General features: G+C 42.5%; 1 protein-coding gene across 2 annotated transcripts in view; it reads right to left on the reverse strand.

Annotated features, from left to right (window-relative positions):
• LOC135513724 (anthrax toxin receptor 2-like) overlaps positions 1-19,270 on the reverse strand; it is a 1,178,227-nt gene that overhangs the window by 1,144,048 nt on the left and 14,909 nt on the right. For both annotated transcript variants that reach the window (XM_064936612.1, XM_064936613.1), the window contains exons 3-7: positions 12,300-12,371; positions 11,962-12,043; positions 7,338-7,442; positions 6,962-7,111; positions 278-338 (exon numbers count right to left, since the gene is read on the reverse strand). In XM_064936612.1, the coding sequence (XP_064792684.1) occupies positions 278-338; positions 6,962-7,111; positions 7,338-7,442; positions 11,962-12,043; positions 12,300-12,371 (470 nt within the window). The remainder of the gene's footprint in view (positions 1-277; positions 339-6,961; positions 7,112-7,337; positions 7,443-11,961; positions 12,044-12,299; positions 12,372-19,270) is intronic.

Consider the following 19,270-nt stretch of genomic DNA (forward strand, 5'->3'; position numbering starts at 1 on the left):
CAACTACACACACACACAACAACAACAACTATACACACACACAACAACAACAACTATACCCACACACAACAACAATAACTATACCCACACACCAACAGCTATACACACAAAGACACACAACCACACGCACCAACAACAACTATACACACACACCAACAACAACAACTATACACACACACAACAACAACAATTATACACACACACCAAAACTATACACACAACAACAACTATACACACACACCAACAACTATACACACAACCACAATGCCCCACTCACGGTTAACGCAGACACTGGATGGCTCTACTGTCAGGATCTCTGTACAGGACTGCTTTAATATCTGCAGAACGGAATGGATATGACAGCATTAGTCACACACACACACACACACACACACACACACACACACACACACACACACACACACACACACACACACACACACACACACACACACACACACACACACACACACACACACACACACACACACACACACACACACACACACAGAGGATACGGCAGCATTACTCAGATGCATAATAGATATATCACAGTTGTTATCAGACTGTGTCGACTTGTGGAGGACAGATTAGACTGTAACACCTTAGAAATGTCTCCTGGGAGAACGGGGGCAGCAGAGAGAGCTGTGTGGGGGATGAGTGGGAGAGAGAGAGGGCGCTATGTGGGGGGAGAACGGGGGCGACAGAGAGAGCTGTGTGGGGGATGAGTGGGGGAGAGAGAGGGCGCTATGTGGGTGGAGAACGGGGGCGACAGAGAGAGCTGTGTGGGGGATGATTGGGGGAGAGAGAGGGCGCTATGTGGGGGGAGAACGGGGGCGACAGAGAGAGCTGTGTGGGGGATGAGTGGGGGAGAGAGAGGGCGCTATGTGGGGGGAGAACGGGGGCGACAGAGAGAGCTGTGTGGGGGATGAGTGGGGGAGAGAGAGGGCGCTATGTGGAGGGAGAACGGGGGCGGCAGAGAGAGCTGTGTGGGGGATGAGTGGGGGAGAGAGAGGGCGCTATGTGGGGGGAGAACGGTGGCAGCAGAGAGAGCTGTGTGGGGGATGAGTGGGAGAGAGAGAGGGCGCTATGTGGGGGGAGAACGGTGGCAGCAGAGAGAGCTGTGTGGGGGATGAGTGGGGGAGAGAGAGGGCGCTATGTGGGGGGAGAACGGGGGCGACAGAGAGAGCTGTGTGGGGGATGAGTGGGGGAGAGAGAGGGCGCTATGTGGGGGAGAACGGGGGCAGCAGAGAGAGCTGTGTGGGGGATGATTGGGGGAGAGAGAGGGCGCTATGTGGGGGAGAACGGGGCGACAGAGAGCTGTGTGGGGGATGAGTGGGGGAGACAGAGAGATGAGGGAGCAATGTGGGGGATGAGTGGGGGAGACAGAGAGATGAGGGAGCTATGTGGGGGAGAACGGGGGCGACAGAGAGATCTGTGTGGGGGATGAGTGGGGGAGACAGAGAGATGAGGGAGCTATGTGGGGGGAGAACGGGGGCGACAGAGAGAGCTGTGTGGGGGATGAGTGGGGGAGACAGAGAGATGAGGGAGCTATGTGGGGGATGAGTGTGGGAGACAGAGAGATGAGGGAGCTGTGTGGGGGATGAGTGGGGGAGACAGAGAGATGAGGGAGCAATGTGGGGGATGAGTGGGGGAGACAGAGAGATGAGGGAGCTATGTGGGGGATGAGTGGGGGAGACAGAGAGATGAGGGAGCTGTGTGTAAAACCTTTATGGGGAAATTATACCAGACCATCCCATTCCTCTGTTCTATTTAAAACCCTGAGGCGGCATTATCCTATAAAAAGGTCTCCTCTGTGAGCCGACTGTCACGCCGTCACATTATCTCCTACTACGCCAATAAATCAACAAAGGGCAAACTATGCAAATCCACCGGAACACAATCGGTAAAGAAAAAAGGAGCATATTAACGGCAAATATATGGCACTTGGACCCCTCATGGACGTCGCCACGGAAACTCCAATCTGAAGTGGAGAGAGCAGTTACCAGGGCGTTATTAAATATGACAGTCTGATTTGGAACCTTTAGAAAAAGGTACAATCTGTGATTTTGTATTTCAGAAATACGGCAGCCCCGCCACCTGAATGTGTTATGCAGAAAAAGGATGGGGGGGGGGGAATATAAACCTCTGGTAGATTCACACAGTCCTCGAGATCAACGGACTGGCAGTCAGTCATCATGAATTTAAAAAAGGACCTTTGTACAGATTCCCAGATCGTACCTTTAAGTGAATATAGGTTGAGATGTGTAGAGCCCCATCAGTCATCAGGGTCACATCATGTGATTACTGTAAGTATGTTGTGTATGAACCAAACTAACGTAATGGTGAATCTCAACGCTGGCGGTATCGCTATATGTCCAGCGGGGTGCGTCTACAAATAGTTTTTGCTATTTTTCACAGCGGTTATTATGAGCTCAATGGCTGGCGGTGGCCTGAAAGAGGACGGGTTGTGGGTTTTGACGAGAGGGCTTGGTTACTCACTGGCCAATCAAGGCGTTCCATGGATTAATACTGCATGCGTTTGTCTCAATTTCTGTAGGTTATTGATGGTCTTTGGATTCTCATGATTACTGATGAGATGGTTCACTCCCATTACACTGTTGTTCAGTGATTATTAATTACCATTAATATCTATCTATTTATCCTGTTACTGGTCACTAGTACTCCTGTTTACATGTATATGTTACCACTAGTATATTACCAAAAGTATTCAGCCCCGTTTACATGTATATATCTCAAGGATGATCAATGAAAACAGCAATGAAAACAGCAGGAGATGCACCTGAGCTCAATGTCGAGTCTCATAGCAAAGGGTCTGAATAACGATGTAAATTAGGTGATTTCTGTTTAGATTTTGTCAAATGATGATGTCATTATGGGGTATTATGATGTCATTATGGGGAACTGTGTGTAGATTGATGAGGTAAAAAAGTATGATATCAATTTTAGAACGAGGCTGTAACGTAACAAAATGTGGAAAAGGTCAAGGGGTCTGAACACTTTCCAAATATACTGTATACAGTTGAAGTCAGAAGTTTACATAAACTTAGGTTGGAGTCATTAAAACACACATTTCTTGTTAACAATCTATAGATGTGGCAAGTCGGTTAGGACATCTACTTTGTGCATGACACAAGTCATTTTTCCAACAGTTGTTTAAAGACAAACAGATCATTTAACTTATAATTCACCGTATCACAATTCCAGTGGGTCAGAAGTTCACATACACAAAGTTGAGTGTGTTTTTAAAGAGCTTTGAAAACTCCAGAAAATGATGTCGTGGCTTAAGAAGACTCTGATAGGCTAGTTGACATAATTTGAGTCACATTATGGGAAAATATAAAGAAATCAGCCAAGACCACAGAAAAAAAACAAGTCTGGTACATCCTTTGGAGTAATTTTCAAATGCCACGTTCATCTGTACAAACAATATTATGCAAGTATAAACATCATGGGACCACGCAGCCGTCATACCGCTCAGGAAGGAGACGCGTTCTGTCTCCTAGAGATGAACATACTTTGGTGAGAAAAGTGTAAATCAATCCCAGAACAACAGCAAATGACCTTGTGAAGATGCTGGAGGGAAAAGGTACAACGGTATCTATATCAACAGTAAAACAAGTCCTATATCAACATAACCTGAAAGGCCGCTCAGCAAGGAAGAAGCCAATGCTCCAATACCGACATAAAAAAGCCAGACTATGGTTTGCAATTGCACATGGGGACAAAGATCGTACTTTTTGGAGAAATGTCCTCTGGTCTGATGACACAAAAATAGAACTGTTTGGCCATAATGACCATCGTTATATTTGGTGCACTTCTCAAAATTAGATTGCATCATGAGGGAGGAACATTATGTGGATATATTGAAGCAACATCTCAAGAGATCAGTCAGGAAGTTAAAGCTTGGTCGGAAATGGGTCTTCCAAATAGACAATGACCCAAAGCATACTTCCAAAGTTGTGGCAAAACGGCTTAAGGACAACAAAGTCAAGGTATTGGAGTGGCCATCACAAAGTCCTGACCTCAATCCTATAGAAAATTCGTGGACAGAACTGAAAAAGCAGGTGCGAGCAAGGAGGCCTACAAACCTGACTCAGTTACACCAGCTCTGTCAGGAGGAATGGACCAAAACTCACCCAACTTATTGTGGGAAGCTTGTGGAAGGCTACCCAAAATGTTGATTGAATTTAAACAATTTAAAGGCAATGCTACCAAATGCTAATAGAGTGTATGTAAACTTCTGACCCACTGGGAAAGTGATGAAAGAAATAAAAGCTGAAATAAATAATTATCTCGACTATTATTCTGACATTTCACATTCTTAAAATAAAGTGGTGATCCTAACTGATCTAAGACAGGGAATTTTTACTTGGATTAAATGTCAGGAATTGTGAAAAACTAAGTTTAAATGTGTTGGGCTAAGGTGTATGTAAACTTCCGACTTCAACTATAGCTGACCCTGTATATAGCTGACCCTGTATATAGCTGCCCCTGTATATAGCTGACCCTGTATATAGCTGACCCTGTATATAGCCGAGCCTGTATATAGCCGAGCCTGTATATAGCCGAGCCTGTATATAGCCGAGCCTGTATATAGCCGAGCCTGTATATAGCCGAGCCTGTATATAGCCGAGCCTGTATATAGCAGAGCCTGTATATAGCAGAGCCTGTATATAGCCGAGCCTGTATATAGCCGAGCCTGTATATAGCCGAGCCTGTATATAGCCGAGCCTGTATATAGCCGACCCTGTATATAGCCGAGCCTGTATATAGCCGAGCCTGTATATAGCCGAGCCTGTATATAGCCGAGCCTGTATATAGCCGGCCCTGTATATAGCCGGCCCTGTATATAGCCGACCCTGTATATAGCCGACCCTGTATATAGCCGACCCTGTATATAGCTGACTTGCTCTTTCGATCTTATTTCTTATTTCTCCAGTTTTTTTTACATAGTATTTTGATATTTAATGTTGCTGTAAAGAAGGGCTTCCAAAGCATTTTAATGTACTTGTGCATGTGACAAATACAACTTCAAAAATGTGAAAAAACGTCCTTATTACACTGCAGTCAACAATCAAAACATTGTGTTGAACTAACAGCGTTTGTATAGTACTTCATGTCCTCATTTAATACGTGAAGTCACTACTAGTCGGGCTTTCAAAACTGCTAATGAAAACGCTTCATGGAAAACAAGACGATGAGAAGTGGCTCTGACTTGTCTGGAACATTTGTCGTGAAGTCACCACGGAAAGAAAGCTGAAAGCTGCACAGATGATCTCAAATCCTAGAAATCCGAGTGAGGAGCAACGAGGCCTGCTCGTACAGCAGCGTCCAATATTAATTATCACCGGAGAGAATGCTCTGTGTTTCATTTGGACTCGAAACAATCTTTCAGCTGATCAATGCTTTGCAGCTCTGCGGCTAGGAGGAGTTGCATGGGAGAATGTCCCGCCCACTACCGTCCTTCAATAGTGGCTGAATATTTTCTTTCTCTGAGAAGTATGACTCGTGTCACCCAGTGGCCAATGACTAACTGTTAAACTGTCAGGCTGTTCCATGACCATGTTGCAGGAAACAGACACGGTACTGAGGAGACACGGCCATGTTGGAGAAAACAGACACGGTACTGAGGAGACACGGCCATGTTGGAGGAAACAGACACGGTACTGAGGAGACACGGCCATGTTGGAGGAAACAGACACGGTACTGAGGAGACACGGCCATGTTGGAGGAAACAGACACGGTACTGAGGAGACACGGCCATGTTGGAGGAAACAGACACAGTACTGAGGAGACACGGCCATGTTGGAGGAAACAGACACGGCACTGAGGAGACACGGCCATGTTGGAGGAAACAGACAGTACTGAGGAGACACGACCATGTTGGAGGAAACAGACACAGTACTGAGGAGACACGGCCATGTTGGAGGAAACAGACACGGTACTGAGGAGACACGGCCATGTTGGAGGAAACAGACACAGTACTGAGGAGACACGGCCATGTTGGAGGAAACAGACAGTACTGAGGAGACACGACCATGTTGGAGGAAACAGACACGGTACTGAGGAGACACGGCCATGTTGGAGGAAACAGACACAGCACTGAGGAGACACGGCCATGTTGGAGGAAACAGACACGGTACTGAGGAGACACGGCCATGTTGGAGGAAACAGACACGGTACTGAGGAGACACGGCCATGTTGGAGGAAACAGACAGTACTGAGGAGACACGACCATGTTGGAGGAAACAGACACGGCACTGAGGAGACACGGCCATGTTGGAGGAAACAGACACGGTACTGAGGAGACACGGCCATGTTGGAGGAAACAGACACGGTATTGAGGAGACACGGCCATGTTGGAGGAAACAGACACGGTACTGAGGAGACACGGCCATGTTGGAGGAAACAGAAGAACAAGCACTTATTTCCACGTGCTCATGGCTCTTTCTCATGCACGTGCTCATGGCTCTTTCTCATGCACGTGCTCATGGCTCTTTCTCATGCACGTGCTCATGGCTCTTTCTCATGCACATGCTCATGGCTCTTTCTCATGCACGTGCTCATGGCTCTTTCTCATGCACGTGCTCATGGCTCTTTCTCATGCACATGCTCATGGCTCTTTCTCATGCACGTGCTCATGGCTCTTTCTCATGCACGTGCTCATGGTTCTTTCTCATGCACGTGCTCATGGTTCTTTCTCATGCACGTGCTCATGGTTCTTTCTCATGCACGTGCTCATGGCTCTTTCTCATGCACGTGCTCATGGCTCTTTCCATGCACCTCAATTTGAATGTCTGTCTCTTCAAGGAAAAGTAACTTCCATTAAAAATGGTTTCCAAATAACTTGAAAATAAATTACTTTGAATCAGAACCCTTATTGTACATTTCTAGCGAATAAATGAATAAATAAATAAATAAAACAATGCAAACTTACTGAATTTACTATGCCTTTGAGTGCATGGAAGCCATCTTTGACAGGGAACACTTGATCTTTGGTGTCAGCCACCTCGGCTAGCTGTTGCTCGTCAAAGTCCTTGATACCAACACAGTACACTCGAGCACCGTAGGTCCTCGCAATGTTGGCCTGCATTAGAGAAAAAATACGAATAACTTTAACTTTAAAACAATAAGTAACACTCTACATTTGGATATTAATAGCCAGATTCTCGAATCCAGATTATGTTGAGTCATGGACTTAAAAGCATTTAAATGAAGATTCTCCATTGAGCATTGCTTTTTAGTCCAACGCCATGTTTAATGGGTGTAACATGAAAATGTAAACATAGTTTTTTGAATAAAATCAAGCTCACCTCTTCAACTGTTAATTGATGTATGAAGACCTCTAGCTTTCCGTCTGTCAGAGCTATGATGATGCTGGAGGACTTGGTGGTTTGGGATTTGATTTGATTGTTTGCCTTTAGGTTCAAACACAAGAGGTGTAAATAAACAGAGATATGTGATTTTGAATGAATTAGAACAAAGTGTACAGGGATGAGGTAAATTTGATTTAAAATCAGTCAATTTAGCCAGGAAGTTAACAGAAATTCCAACTCTGATTTCAGTTTTCCTCAATGCTCCATGCTTTCAAAGGGGCGGCGGGTCGTCTAGTGGTTAGAGCGTTGAGCCAATAATCCGAAAGGTTGCTAGATCAAATCCCTGAGCTGACAAGGTACAAATCTGACGTTCTGCCCCTGAACAAGGCAGTTAACACACTGTTCCTCGGCCGTCATTGTAAATAAGAATCTGTTCTTAACTTCTTATGGCTGGGGGCAGTATTGAGTAGCTTGGATGAATAAGGTGCCCAGAGGTGCCCAGAGTAAACTGCCTGCTACTCAGTCCCAGAACTAAGATATGCATAGTATTCGTATATTTGGATAGTAACCACTCTGAAGTTTCTAAAACTGTTCAAATTATGTCTGTGAGTAAAACAGAACTCATATGGCAGGCAAAAACCTGAGGAAAAATCCAACCAGGAAGCGGAACATCTGAGGTTTGTAGTTTTTCAACTCATTGCCTATCGAAGATACAGTGGGATATTGGTCATATTCCACCAGATGTCAACAGTCTTTAGAACCCTGTTTGAGGCTTCTACTGTGAAGTGGGGGCGAATAAGAGGGGAATGAGTCAGAGGTCTGCCAGAGAGCAGCGAGCTAGCCACGCACGTTCACGCGAGAGTTAGCTCTGTTCCAATGCATTTCTACAGACAAAGGAATTCTCCGGTTGGAACATTATTGAAGATTTATGTTAAAAACATCCTAAAGATTGATTCTATACATCGTTTGACATGTTTCTATGGACTGTAACGGAACTTTTTGACTTTTCGTCTGCTAATAGTGATTGCGCGTCATGAATTTGGATTTGTGAACTGAATGCGCTAACAAAAGGAGGTATTTGGACATAAATGATGGACATTATCGAACAAAACAAACATTTATTGTGGAACTGGGATTCCTGGGAGTGCATTCTGATGAAGATCATCAAAGTTAATATTTATAATGCTATTTCTGACTTCTGTTGACTACACAACATGGCGGATATCTGTTTGGGTTGTTTTGGTCTCTGAGAGCTGTACTCAGATTATAGCATGGTGTGCTTTTTCTGTAAAGTTTTTTTGAAATCTGACACAGTGGTTGCATTAAGGAGAAGTGTTTCTATAATTCCATGAATAATAGTTGTATCTTTAATCAATGTTTATGATGAGTATTTCTGTAAATTGATGTGGCTCTCTGCAAAATCACTGGATGTTTTGGAACTACTGAACGTAACGCGCCAATGTAAACTGAGATTCTTTTTATACAAATCTGAACTTTATCGAACAAAACATACATGTATTGTGTAACATGATGTCCTATGAGTGTCATCTGATGAAGATCAAAGGTTAGTGATTAATTTATTTATATTTCTGCTTTTTGTGACTCCTTTCTTTGGCTAGAAAAATGGCTGTGTTTTTCTGTGACTTGGCTCTGACCGAACATAATCGTTTGGTTTTGCTTTCGCCTTAAAGCCTTTTTGAAATCGGACACTGTGGTGTGATTAACATGAAGTGTATCTTTAAAATAGTGTAAAATACTTGTATGTTTGAGGAATTTTAATTATGGGATTGTTGTTGTTTTGAATTTGGCGCCCTGCACTTTCACTGGCTGTTGTCATATCAATCCCGTTACCGGATTCTCACTGACTTGCCTAGTTGAATAAAGGAAAATTGGACTTAGATTTTAAGTTCATTTCCTGAATCAATTGACTCTAATTTAAATGGAATTGACCCAAACCCTGTACAGTATGTCTGCAGAATAGAAATTCAGACCTAACCGTTTAATATTCCCTTGATACTGCACTTTATAAAGGTTAAGTGTGTTTGGGGCCAGCAACCGAAAGGTCGCTGGTTTGAATCCCACAGCCGTCAAGGTAGAAAAATCTGCCATTCAGCCCTTGATCAAGTCAGTTAATCCCCAGCACCACTTTGATTCAGTAGTGTAACTGACTGGGTATCTCCTTTCACTCTGGTCTAAAGTAGTGCACTATATAGGGAATAGGGTACCATTTGGGACTCAGCCTAGGAGTTAGAAGTGTTTATTTAGATCAGTGGGAGGCACCTGAATTGCTCCCCATCTAAACAGGGCTCAGTGCCAAACTGATAAAACACACCAATGCCTAGCGGACAAGTAAAGACAAGGCTAGCACAGTATGTACCTGTTACGAGCATAACATATTCTGTACAGTACTGAAGGCTTCTCGAGTGAGGTGAAGTCATTTTCAAATGTGGTCATGTCATTAGTAGAGTAGTTTTGACTGGTTAGGTTTGGTTAGGTTTAGAGAGGTTTAGGGTTAGGTTTAGAGTAGGGTTAGGGTTAGGTTTAGAGTAGGTTTAGGATTAGGTTTAGAGTAGGTTTAGGATTAGGGATAGAGTAGGTTTAGGGTTAGGTTAAGAGTAGGTTTAGGGTTACGTTTAGAGTAGGGTTAGGTTTAGAGTAGGTTTAGGGTTAGGTTTAGAGTAGGTTTAGGGTTAGGTTTAGGGTTAGGTTTAAAGTAGGTTTAGGGTTAGGTTTAGAGTAGGTTTAGGGTTAGGGATAGAATAGGTTTAAGGTTAGGTTAAGAGTAGGTTTAGGGTTATGTTTAGAGTAGTTTTAGGGTTAGGTTTAGTGTTAGGTTTAGAGTAGGTTTAGGGTTAGGTTTAGAGTTGGTTTAGGGTTAGGTTTACAGTAGGTTTAGGGTTAGGCTTAGAGTAGGGTTGTGGTTAGGTTTAGAGTAGGGTTAGGTTTAGGGTTAGGTTTAGAGTAGGTTTAGGGTTAGGTTAAGAGTAGGTTTAGGGTTATGTTTAGAGTAGGGTTAGGTTTAGAGTAGGTTTAGGGTTAGGTTTAGAGTAGGGTTAGGTTTGGAGTAGGTTTAGGGTTAGGTTTAGAGTAGGTTTAGGGTTAGGTTAAGGGTTAGGTTTAAAGTAGGTTTAGGGTTAGGTTTAGAGTAGGTTTAGGGTTAGGGATAGAATAGGTTTAAGGTTAGGTTAAGAGTAGGTTTAGGGTTATGTTTAGAGTAGTTTTAGGGTTAGGTTTAGTGTTAGGTTTAGAGTAGGTTTAGGGTTAGGTTTAGAGTAGGTTTAGGGTTAGGTTTACAGTAGGTTTAGGGTTAGGCTTAGAGTAGGGTTGTGGTTAGGTTTAGAGTAGGGTTAGGTTTAGGGTTAGGTTTAGAGTAGGTTTAGGTTTAGGTTAAGAGTTGGGTTTGGAGTAGGGTCAGGTTTGGAGTAGGTTTAGGGTTAAGTTTAGAGTAGGTTTAGGGTTAGGTTTAGGGTTAGGTTTAATGTAGGTTTAGGGTTAGCTTTAGAGTAGGTTTAAGGTTATGTTTAGAGTATGTTTAGGGTTAGGGATAGAATATAATAGGTTTAAGGTTAGGTTAAGAGGAGGTTTAGGGTTAGGCTTAGAGTAGGTTTAGGGTCAGGTTTAGTGTTAGGCTTAGAGTAGGTTTAGGGTTAGGTTTAGAGTAGGGTTACGGTTAGGTTTAGAGTAGGTTTAGGGTTAGGTTTAGTGTTAGGTTTAGAGTAGGTTTAGTGTTAGGTTTAGAGTAGGTTTAGGGTTAGGTTTACAGTAGGTTTAGGGTTAGGTTTACAGTAGGTTTAGGGTTAGGTTTACAGTAGGTTTAGGGTTAGGCTTAGAGTAGGGTTGTGGTTAGGTTTAGAGTAGGTTAGGGTTAGGTTTACAGTAGGTTTAGGGTTAGGTTTAGAGTAGGTTTAGGGTTAGGTTTACAGTAGGTTTAGTGTTAGGTTTAGAGTAGGTTTAGGGTTATGTTTAGAGTAGGTTTAGTGTTAGGTTTAGAGTAGGTTTAGTGTTAGGTTTAGAGTAGGTTTAGGGTTAGGTTTAGAGTAGGTTTAGGGTTAGGTTTACAGTAGGTTTAGGGTTAGGTTTACAGTAGGTTTAGGGTTAGGTTTAGAGTAGGTTTAGTGTTAAGTTTAGAGTAGGTTTAGAGTAGGTTTAGAGTAGGTTTAGGGTTAGGTTTACAGTAGGTTTAGGGTTAGGTTTAGAGTAGGTTTAGGGTTAGGTTTACAGTAGGTTTAGTGTTAAGTTTAGAGTAGGTTTAGAGTAGGTTTAGAGTAGGTTTAGAGTAGGTTTAGGGTTAGGTTTAGAGTAGGTTTAGGGTTAGGTTTACAGTAGGTTTAGTGTTAAGTTTAGAGTAGGTTTAGAGTAGGTTTACAGTAGGTTTAGAGTAGGTTTAGGGTTAGGTTTACAGTAGGGTTACGGTTAGGTTTAGAGTAGGTTAGGGTTAGGTTTAGTGTTAGGTTTAGAGTAGGTTTAGAGTAGGTTTAGAGTAGGTTTAGGGTTAGGTTTACAGTAGGTTTAGAGTTGGTTTAGGGTTAGGTTTACAGGTTTAGGTCTAGTAGATATTTAGTGTGACATCTATAAAGAATCTACTGGGGACTATCCAATGTAGGTGTTACCCATACTGCACCTCTTTAATCCCTTCGTGCATGTAGGTCTCCCCTGCTGGCTTCACCTCTCTCAGTCTCTCCAGGCCTTCCTGGATTTCATATCTTCAAATAAAAAGACATCAATTCACTATACAACATGTTCTGGTACGGTGAGTGTGTTTACTATTGGATACGCATATAAATAGCCATTGGGGACTGTCATGACTAAACTTCAATGAAATGAGTCAGATTTAAAAACCTGCCAGGAATACACTAATGCTTTAGTACTTTAGTTACAGCAATAACATGGACTATGATCCTTTATACTGTGTTACTACAAGGTGTATTACATGTCATTATCAATAGAGGAATATAATACCTGTCTCCAGTGAGAGGTAACATCACTTTGGCTGAAGATGAGAACACTATAAAGGAGACCCTCATGCTGGGGCTGGAATAAAACAAAACAGTAGTGGACAAAACATTAAGAACACCCACTCTTTCAATGACATAGACTGACCAGGTAAATCCTGGTGAAAGCTACGATCCCTTATTGATGTCACTTGTTAAATCCACTCCAATTTGTTTTTGCCTTTACCTCCCTTATCTCACCTCACTTGCTCACATTGTATATAGACTTGTTTTTCTACTGTATTATTGACTGTATGTTTGTTTTACTCCATGTGTAACTCTGTGTTGTTGTATGTGTCGGACTTCTTTGCTTTAGCTCGGCCAAGTCGCAGTTGTAAATGAAAACACGTTTTCAACTTGCCTACCTGGTAAAATAAAGGTGAAATAAAAAATAATAAAATCAGTTTAGATGACGGGGAGGAGACAGGTTAAAAACCTCCTAAGGTTCTCCACAGATGGGTGTCCTACCCACGGGATGGTTGAGCTAATGTAGGCTAATGCGATTAGCATGAGGTTGTAAGCAACTAGAACATTTCCCAGGACATAAACACATCCTGTCCAACTCACAGGAGCTAGTACAGTGAAAGAATACCATGCTATTGTTTGAGAAGAGTGCATAGTTATGAACTTGAAAAGTTATTAATAAACCAATTAGACACATTTGGGAAGTCTTGATACAACATTTTGAACAGAAATGCAATGGTTCATTGGATCAGTCTAAAACTTTTCACATACACTGCTGCCATCTAGTGGCCAAAATCTATATTGTGCCTGGACTGGAATAATACATTATGGCCTTTCTATTGCATTTCAAAGATGGTACAAAAAAATACCAAAAAAATGTTTAAAAAATTCCTTTGCATTATCCTTTACCAGATCTGTTGTGCTATATTCTCCAACATTCATTTCACATTTCCAAAAACGTCAAAGTGTTTCCTTTCAAATGGTATCAAGAATACGCATATCCTTGATTCAGGTCCTGAGCTACAGGCAGTTCGATTTGGGTGTCATTTTGAAAAAAGGGGCGGATCCGCAGAAGGATATTCCAGCCTTGAGACCAATGAGACGTGGATCGTGTGTCTGCCACTCAGAGGGTGAATGGGCAAGACAAAAGATTAAGTGCCTTTGAACGTGGTGTGGTTGTAGGTGCCAGGTGCACCAGTAAGTGTCAAGAACTGCAATGATGCTGGGTGTTTCATGCTCAACAGTTTCCCGTGTGTATCAAGAACGGTCCACCACCCAAAGGACATCCAGCCAACTTGACACAACTGTGGGAAGAATTGGAGTGAACATGGGCCGGGATCCCTGTAGAACAATTTCGACACCTTGTAAAGTCCATGACCCGAAGAATTGAGGCTGTTCTTAGGGCAAAAAGGGGGGTGCCACTCAATATTCAAGAAGTTCTTAATGTTTGGTACTCAGTGTATATCATGTCAGTGTATAGTATATCATGTCAGTGTATAGTATACCAGGTCAGTGTATAGTATACCAGGTCAGTGTATAGTATACCAGGTCAGTGTATATCATGTCAGTGTATAGTATACCAGGTCAGTGTATAGTATACCAGGTCAGTGTATAGTATACCAGGTCAGTTTATAGTATATCAGGCCAGTGTATAGTATATCAGGTCAGTGTATAGTATACCAGGTCAGTGTATATCATGTCAGTGTATAGTATACCAGGTTAGTGTATAGTATACCAGGTCAGTGTATAGTATATCAGGTCAGTGTATAGTATATCATGTCAGTGTATAGTATACCAGGTCAGTGTATAGTATACCAGGTCAGTTTATAGTATATCAGGCCAGTGTATAGTATATCAGGTCAGTGTATAGTATACCAGGTCAGTGTATATCATGTCAGTGTATAGTATACCAGGTCAGTGTATAGTATACCAGGTCAGTGTATAGTATACCAGGTCAGTGTATAGTATATCATGTCAGTGTATAGTATACCAGGTCAGTGTATAGTATACCAGGTCAGTGTATAGTATACCAGGTCAGTGTATAGTATATCAGGTCAGTGTATAGTATACCAGGTCCGTGTATATCATGTCAGTGTATAGTATACCAGGTCAGTGTATACCAGGTCAGTGTATAGTATACCAGGTCCGTGTATATCATGTCAGTGTATAGTATACCAGGTCCGTGTATATCATGTCAGTGTATAGTATACCAGGTCCGTGTATATCATGTCAGTGTATAGTATACCAGGTCAGTGTATATCATGTCAGTGTATAGTATACCAAGTCAGTGTATAGTATACCAGGTCAGTGTATAGTATACCAGGTCAGTTTATAGTATACCAGGTCAGTGTATAGTATACCAGGTCAGTGTATAGTATACCAGGTCAGTTTATAGTATATCACGTCAGTGTATAGTATACCAGGTCAGTGTATATCATGTCAGTGTATAGTATACCAGGTCAGTGTATAGTATACCAGGTCAGTGTACAGTATATCAGGTCAGTGTATAGTATACCAGGTCAGTGTATAGTATATCAGGTCAGTGTATAGTATACCAGGTCAGTGTATAGTATACCAGGTCAGTGTATAGTATACCAGGTCAGTGTATAGTATACCAGGTCAGTGTATAGTATACCAGGTCAGTGTATAGTATACCAGGTCAGTGTATAGTATACCAGGTCAGTGTATAGTATACCAGGTCAGTGTATAGTATACCAGGTCAGTGTATAGTATACCAGGTCAGTGTATAGTATATCAGGTCAGTGTATAGTATACCAGGTCAGTGTATAGTATACCAGGTCAGTGTATAGTATACCAGGTCAGTGTATAGTATACCAGGTCAGTGTATAGTATATCAGGTCAGTGTATAGTATACCAGGTTAGTGTATAGTATACCAGGTCAGTTTATAGTATACCAGGTCAGTGTATAGTATACCAGGTCAGTGTATAGTATATCAGGTCAGTGTATAGTATACCAGGTCAGTGTATAGTATACCAGGTCAGTGTATAGTATACCAGGTCAGTGTATAGTATACCAGGTCAGTGTATAGTATACCAGGTCAGTGTATAGTATACCAGGTCAGTGTATAGTATATCAGGTCAGTGTACAGTACCAGTGAAAAGTTTGGACACACCTACCCAATCAAGGGTTGTTCCTTATTTTTACAATTTTCTACATAGTAGAATAATAGTGAAGACATCAAAACTATGAAATAACACAAATAGAATCATATAGTAACCAAACAAGTGTTAAACAAATCAAAATATATTTTATATTTCAGATTCTTAGCCTTGATGCCACCCTTTGCCTTGATGACATCTTTGCACATTATTGGCATTCTCTCAACCAGCTTCATGAGGGAGTCACCTGCAATGCACTTCAATTAATAGGTGTGCCTTGTTAAAAGTTAATTTGTGGATTGTCTTTCCTTCTTAATGTGTTTGAGCCAATCAGTTGTGACAAGGTAAGGGTGGTATAGAGTAGATAGCCCTATTTAGTAAAAGATCAAGTCCATATTATGGCAAGAACAGCTCAAAGAAGTAAAGAGAAACGACAGTCCATCATTACACTTTAAGACATGAAGGTCAGTCAATACGGACAATTTTAAGAACTTTAAATGTTTCTTCAAGAGCAGTCGCAAAAACCATCAAGAGCTATGATGAAACTGGCTCTCATGAGGACCGCCACAGGAATGGAAGACCCAGAGTTACCTCTGCTGCAGAGGATACGTTCATTAGAGTTACCAGCCTCAGAAATTGCAGCCCAAATAAATGATTCACTGAGTTCAAGTAACAGACCCATCTCAACATCAACTGTTCAGAGGAGACTGTGTGAATCAGGCCTTCATGGTCAAATTACTACAAAGAAACCACTACTAAAGGACACCAATAAGAAGAAGAGTCGTGCTTGAGCCAAGAAACACAAACAATGGACATTAGACCAGTGGAAATCTGTCCTTTTGTCAGATGAGTCCAAATTTAAGATTTTTGGTTTTATACGCCGTGTAATTGTGAGATGCAGAGTAGGTAAACAGATGGTCTCCGCATTTGTGGTTCCCACCGTGACGCAAGGAGGAGGAGGTGTGTTGATGCAGGAGTGCTTTGCTGGTGACACTGTTTGTGATTTATTTAGAATTCAAGGCACACTTAACCAGCATGGCTACCACAGCATCATGCAGCGATAAACCATCCCATCTGGTTTGCGCTTATTGGGAATATCATTTGTTTTTCAACAGGATAATGACCCAACACCCCCCCAGGCTATGTCAGGGCTTTTTGACCAAGAAGGAAAGTGATGGAGTGCTACATCAGATGACCTGGCCTCCACAATCACCCAACCTCAACCCAATTGAGATGGTTTGGTATGAGTTGGATCGCAGAGTAAAGGAAAAGCCAACAAGTTGGATCGCAGAGTAAAGGAAAAGCCAACAAGTGCTCAGCATATGTGGGAACTCTTTCTCGACGGTTGAAAAGCATGTCAAGAGTTTGCAAAGCTGTCATCAATGCAAAGGGTGGCTAATTTGAATAATCTCAAATATAAAATATATTTTGTGTTGTTTAACACTTTTTTGGTTACTACATGATTCCATATGTGTTATTTCAGTAGGTGTCCATAATTTTGACTGTAACTGTATATCAATAGTAGCTTTTAGTGTTGTATACTTTCTACACTAAAATTAAAAAATACAATTTAATGAATTAATTACACATCCTTTTTCCAATGAGACTGCACAGTAATACAACTCAGAATCTCAATGACATGAGAAAAACAGAATGAGATAGATAGTTATTGAATAGGCTGTCGAGCATGCTGACCACACCGCTCGCGTCGCATGCGTTGAAAAATAAATGTACACATTCATGTTACTCAATCATCGCGTCAACGACAGTCTGCGTAGCCAGGCTCTAAAATAGAACTTGGTTTTATTTTGTGATGCTTGATGCTCTGCAAGTCCCGCCTCTCCTATCTCCTCACTGGTTGTTAGGAGCATATACCCAAGTGGGTGATTGAAAGACGAACTGAGGTCCACACTCCAGTCCAGTTGGTGGTGGTAATGCACCTTAAAGTTGGTTTCCAAACACCATATAAAGGCCAAAGAAGAAGAGTGAAGGAGGAGAGATTTCTAGAAATACTCAGTTTACCATTTTATCTGTGGATTGTTAGAGGACCTTGTGCATTTCAGGTAAAATAACAACCCAATGTTTATATCCCAGGACAAATTAGCTAGCAACAGCAAGGTAGCTAGCTAAATTGCCATAAATGTTTGCTTTTTGACCTGTCCCCAAATGAATATAGTTGGTTCAGTTTGTTTTGATATTTCAACCTGCATGTCATGATCGCGTCTGGTGTTGGGGGGGGGGGACAAAATAAACATGCACGCCAGCGATCTGGTCAATATGTAAGTGTAAAGACTTCAGATGTGCAGTGTGAAGAAAAGAAAACGATCAAAAAACGTGACATGGTATACAAGATACCAATACACTACACATTGTATCACCTAATTTGAGTATGTGATTTAAGGGAGGATATGCTGTTCTCCTGTGGAAGGAGGAAGTGATGAGAGACAGGAAACAGGTTGTCATGGCAATGATACATCAATACACACACACACACACACAGCTAATCTCAACCAGTCGCAGGCAATCTCTGCCAGGCTCAGCTAATGTCAACCTGTCACAACTAATCTTAACTAGTCTGAATTCGTCTCAAATAGTCGCAACTAGTCTCAGCCAGACTCAGCCTGTCACAGCTAATCTTAACTAGTCTTAACTACTCTCAGCTTGTCTCAGCCAGTCTCAGCCAGTCTCATCCAGTCTCATCCAGTCTCAGCTACTCTCAGCTAATCTTAACTAGTCTTAGCTACTCTCAGCTTGACTCAACCAGTCTCAGCAAGACTTAACTACTCTCATCCAGTCTCATCCAGTCTCAGCTATTCTCAGCCTGTCTCAACCAGTCTCATCCAGTCTCAGCTACTCTCAGCTTGTCTCAACCAGTCTCATCTACTCTCAGCTTGTCTCATCCAGTCTCAACCAGTCTCATCCAGTCTCGGCTACTCTCAGCTTGTCTCAACCAGTCTCATCCAGTCTCATCCAGTCTCGGCTACTCTCAGCTTGTCTCATCCAGTCTCATCCAGTCTCGGCTACTCTCAGCTTGTCTCATCCAGTCTCATCCAGTCTCAGCTACTCTCAGCTTGTCTCATCCAGTCTCATCCAGTCTCAGCTACTCTCAGCTTGTCTCATCCAGTCTCATCCAGTCTCAGCTACTCTCAGCTTGTCTCATCCAGTCTCATCCAGTCTCAGCTACTCTCAGCCAGTCTCATCCAGTCTCATCCAGTCTCAGCTACTCTCAGCTAATCTTAACTAGTCTTAGCTACTCTCAGCTTGACTCAACCAGTCTCAGCAAGACTTAACTACTCTCATCCAGTCTCATCCAGTCTCAGCTATTCTCAGCCTGTCTAAACCAGTCTCATCCAGTCTCAGCTACTCTCAGCTTGTCTCAACCAGTCTCATCTACTCTCAGCTTGTCTCATCCAGTCTCAACCAGTCTCATCCAGTCTCATCCAGTCTCGGCTACTCTCAGCTTGTCTCAACCAGTCTCATCCAGTCTCATCCAGTCTCGGCTACTCTCAGCTTGTCTCATCCAGTCTCATCCAGTCTCATCCAGTCTCGGCTACTCTCAGCTTGTCTCATCCAGTCTCATCCAGTCTCAGCTACTCTCGGCCTGACTCATCCAGTCTAATCCAGTCTCAGCTACTCTCAGCTTGTCTCATCCAGTCTCATCCAGTCTCAGCTACTCTCAGCTTGTCTCATCCAGTCTCATCCAGTCTCAGCTACTCTCGGCTTGTCTCATCCAGTCTCATCCAGTCTCGGCTACTCTCAGCTTGTCTCATCCAGTCTCATCCAGTCTCAGCTACTCTCGGCTTGTCTCAACCAGTCTCATCCAGTCTCATCTACTCTCAGCTTGTCTCATCCAGT

This window comes from Oncorhynchus masou, chromosome 25 (assembly GCF_036934945.1).
Source record: "Oncorhynchus masou masou isolate Uvic2021 chromosome 25, UVic_Omas_1.1, whole genome shotgun sequence".
NCBI lineage: Eukaryota > Metazoa > Chordata > Actinopteri > Salmoniformes > Salmonidae > Oncorhynchus > Oncorhynchus masou.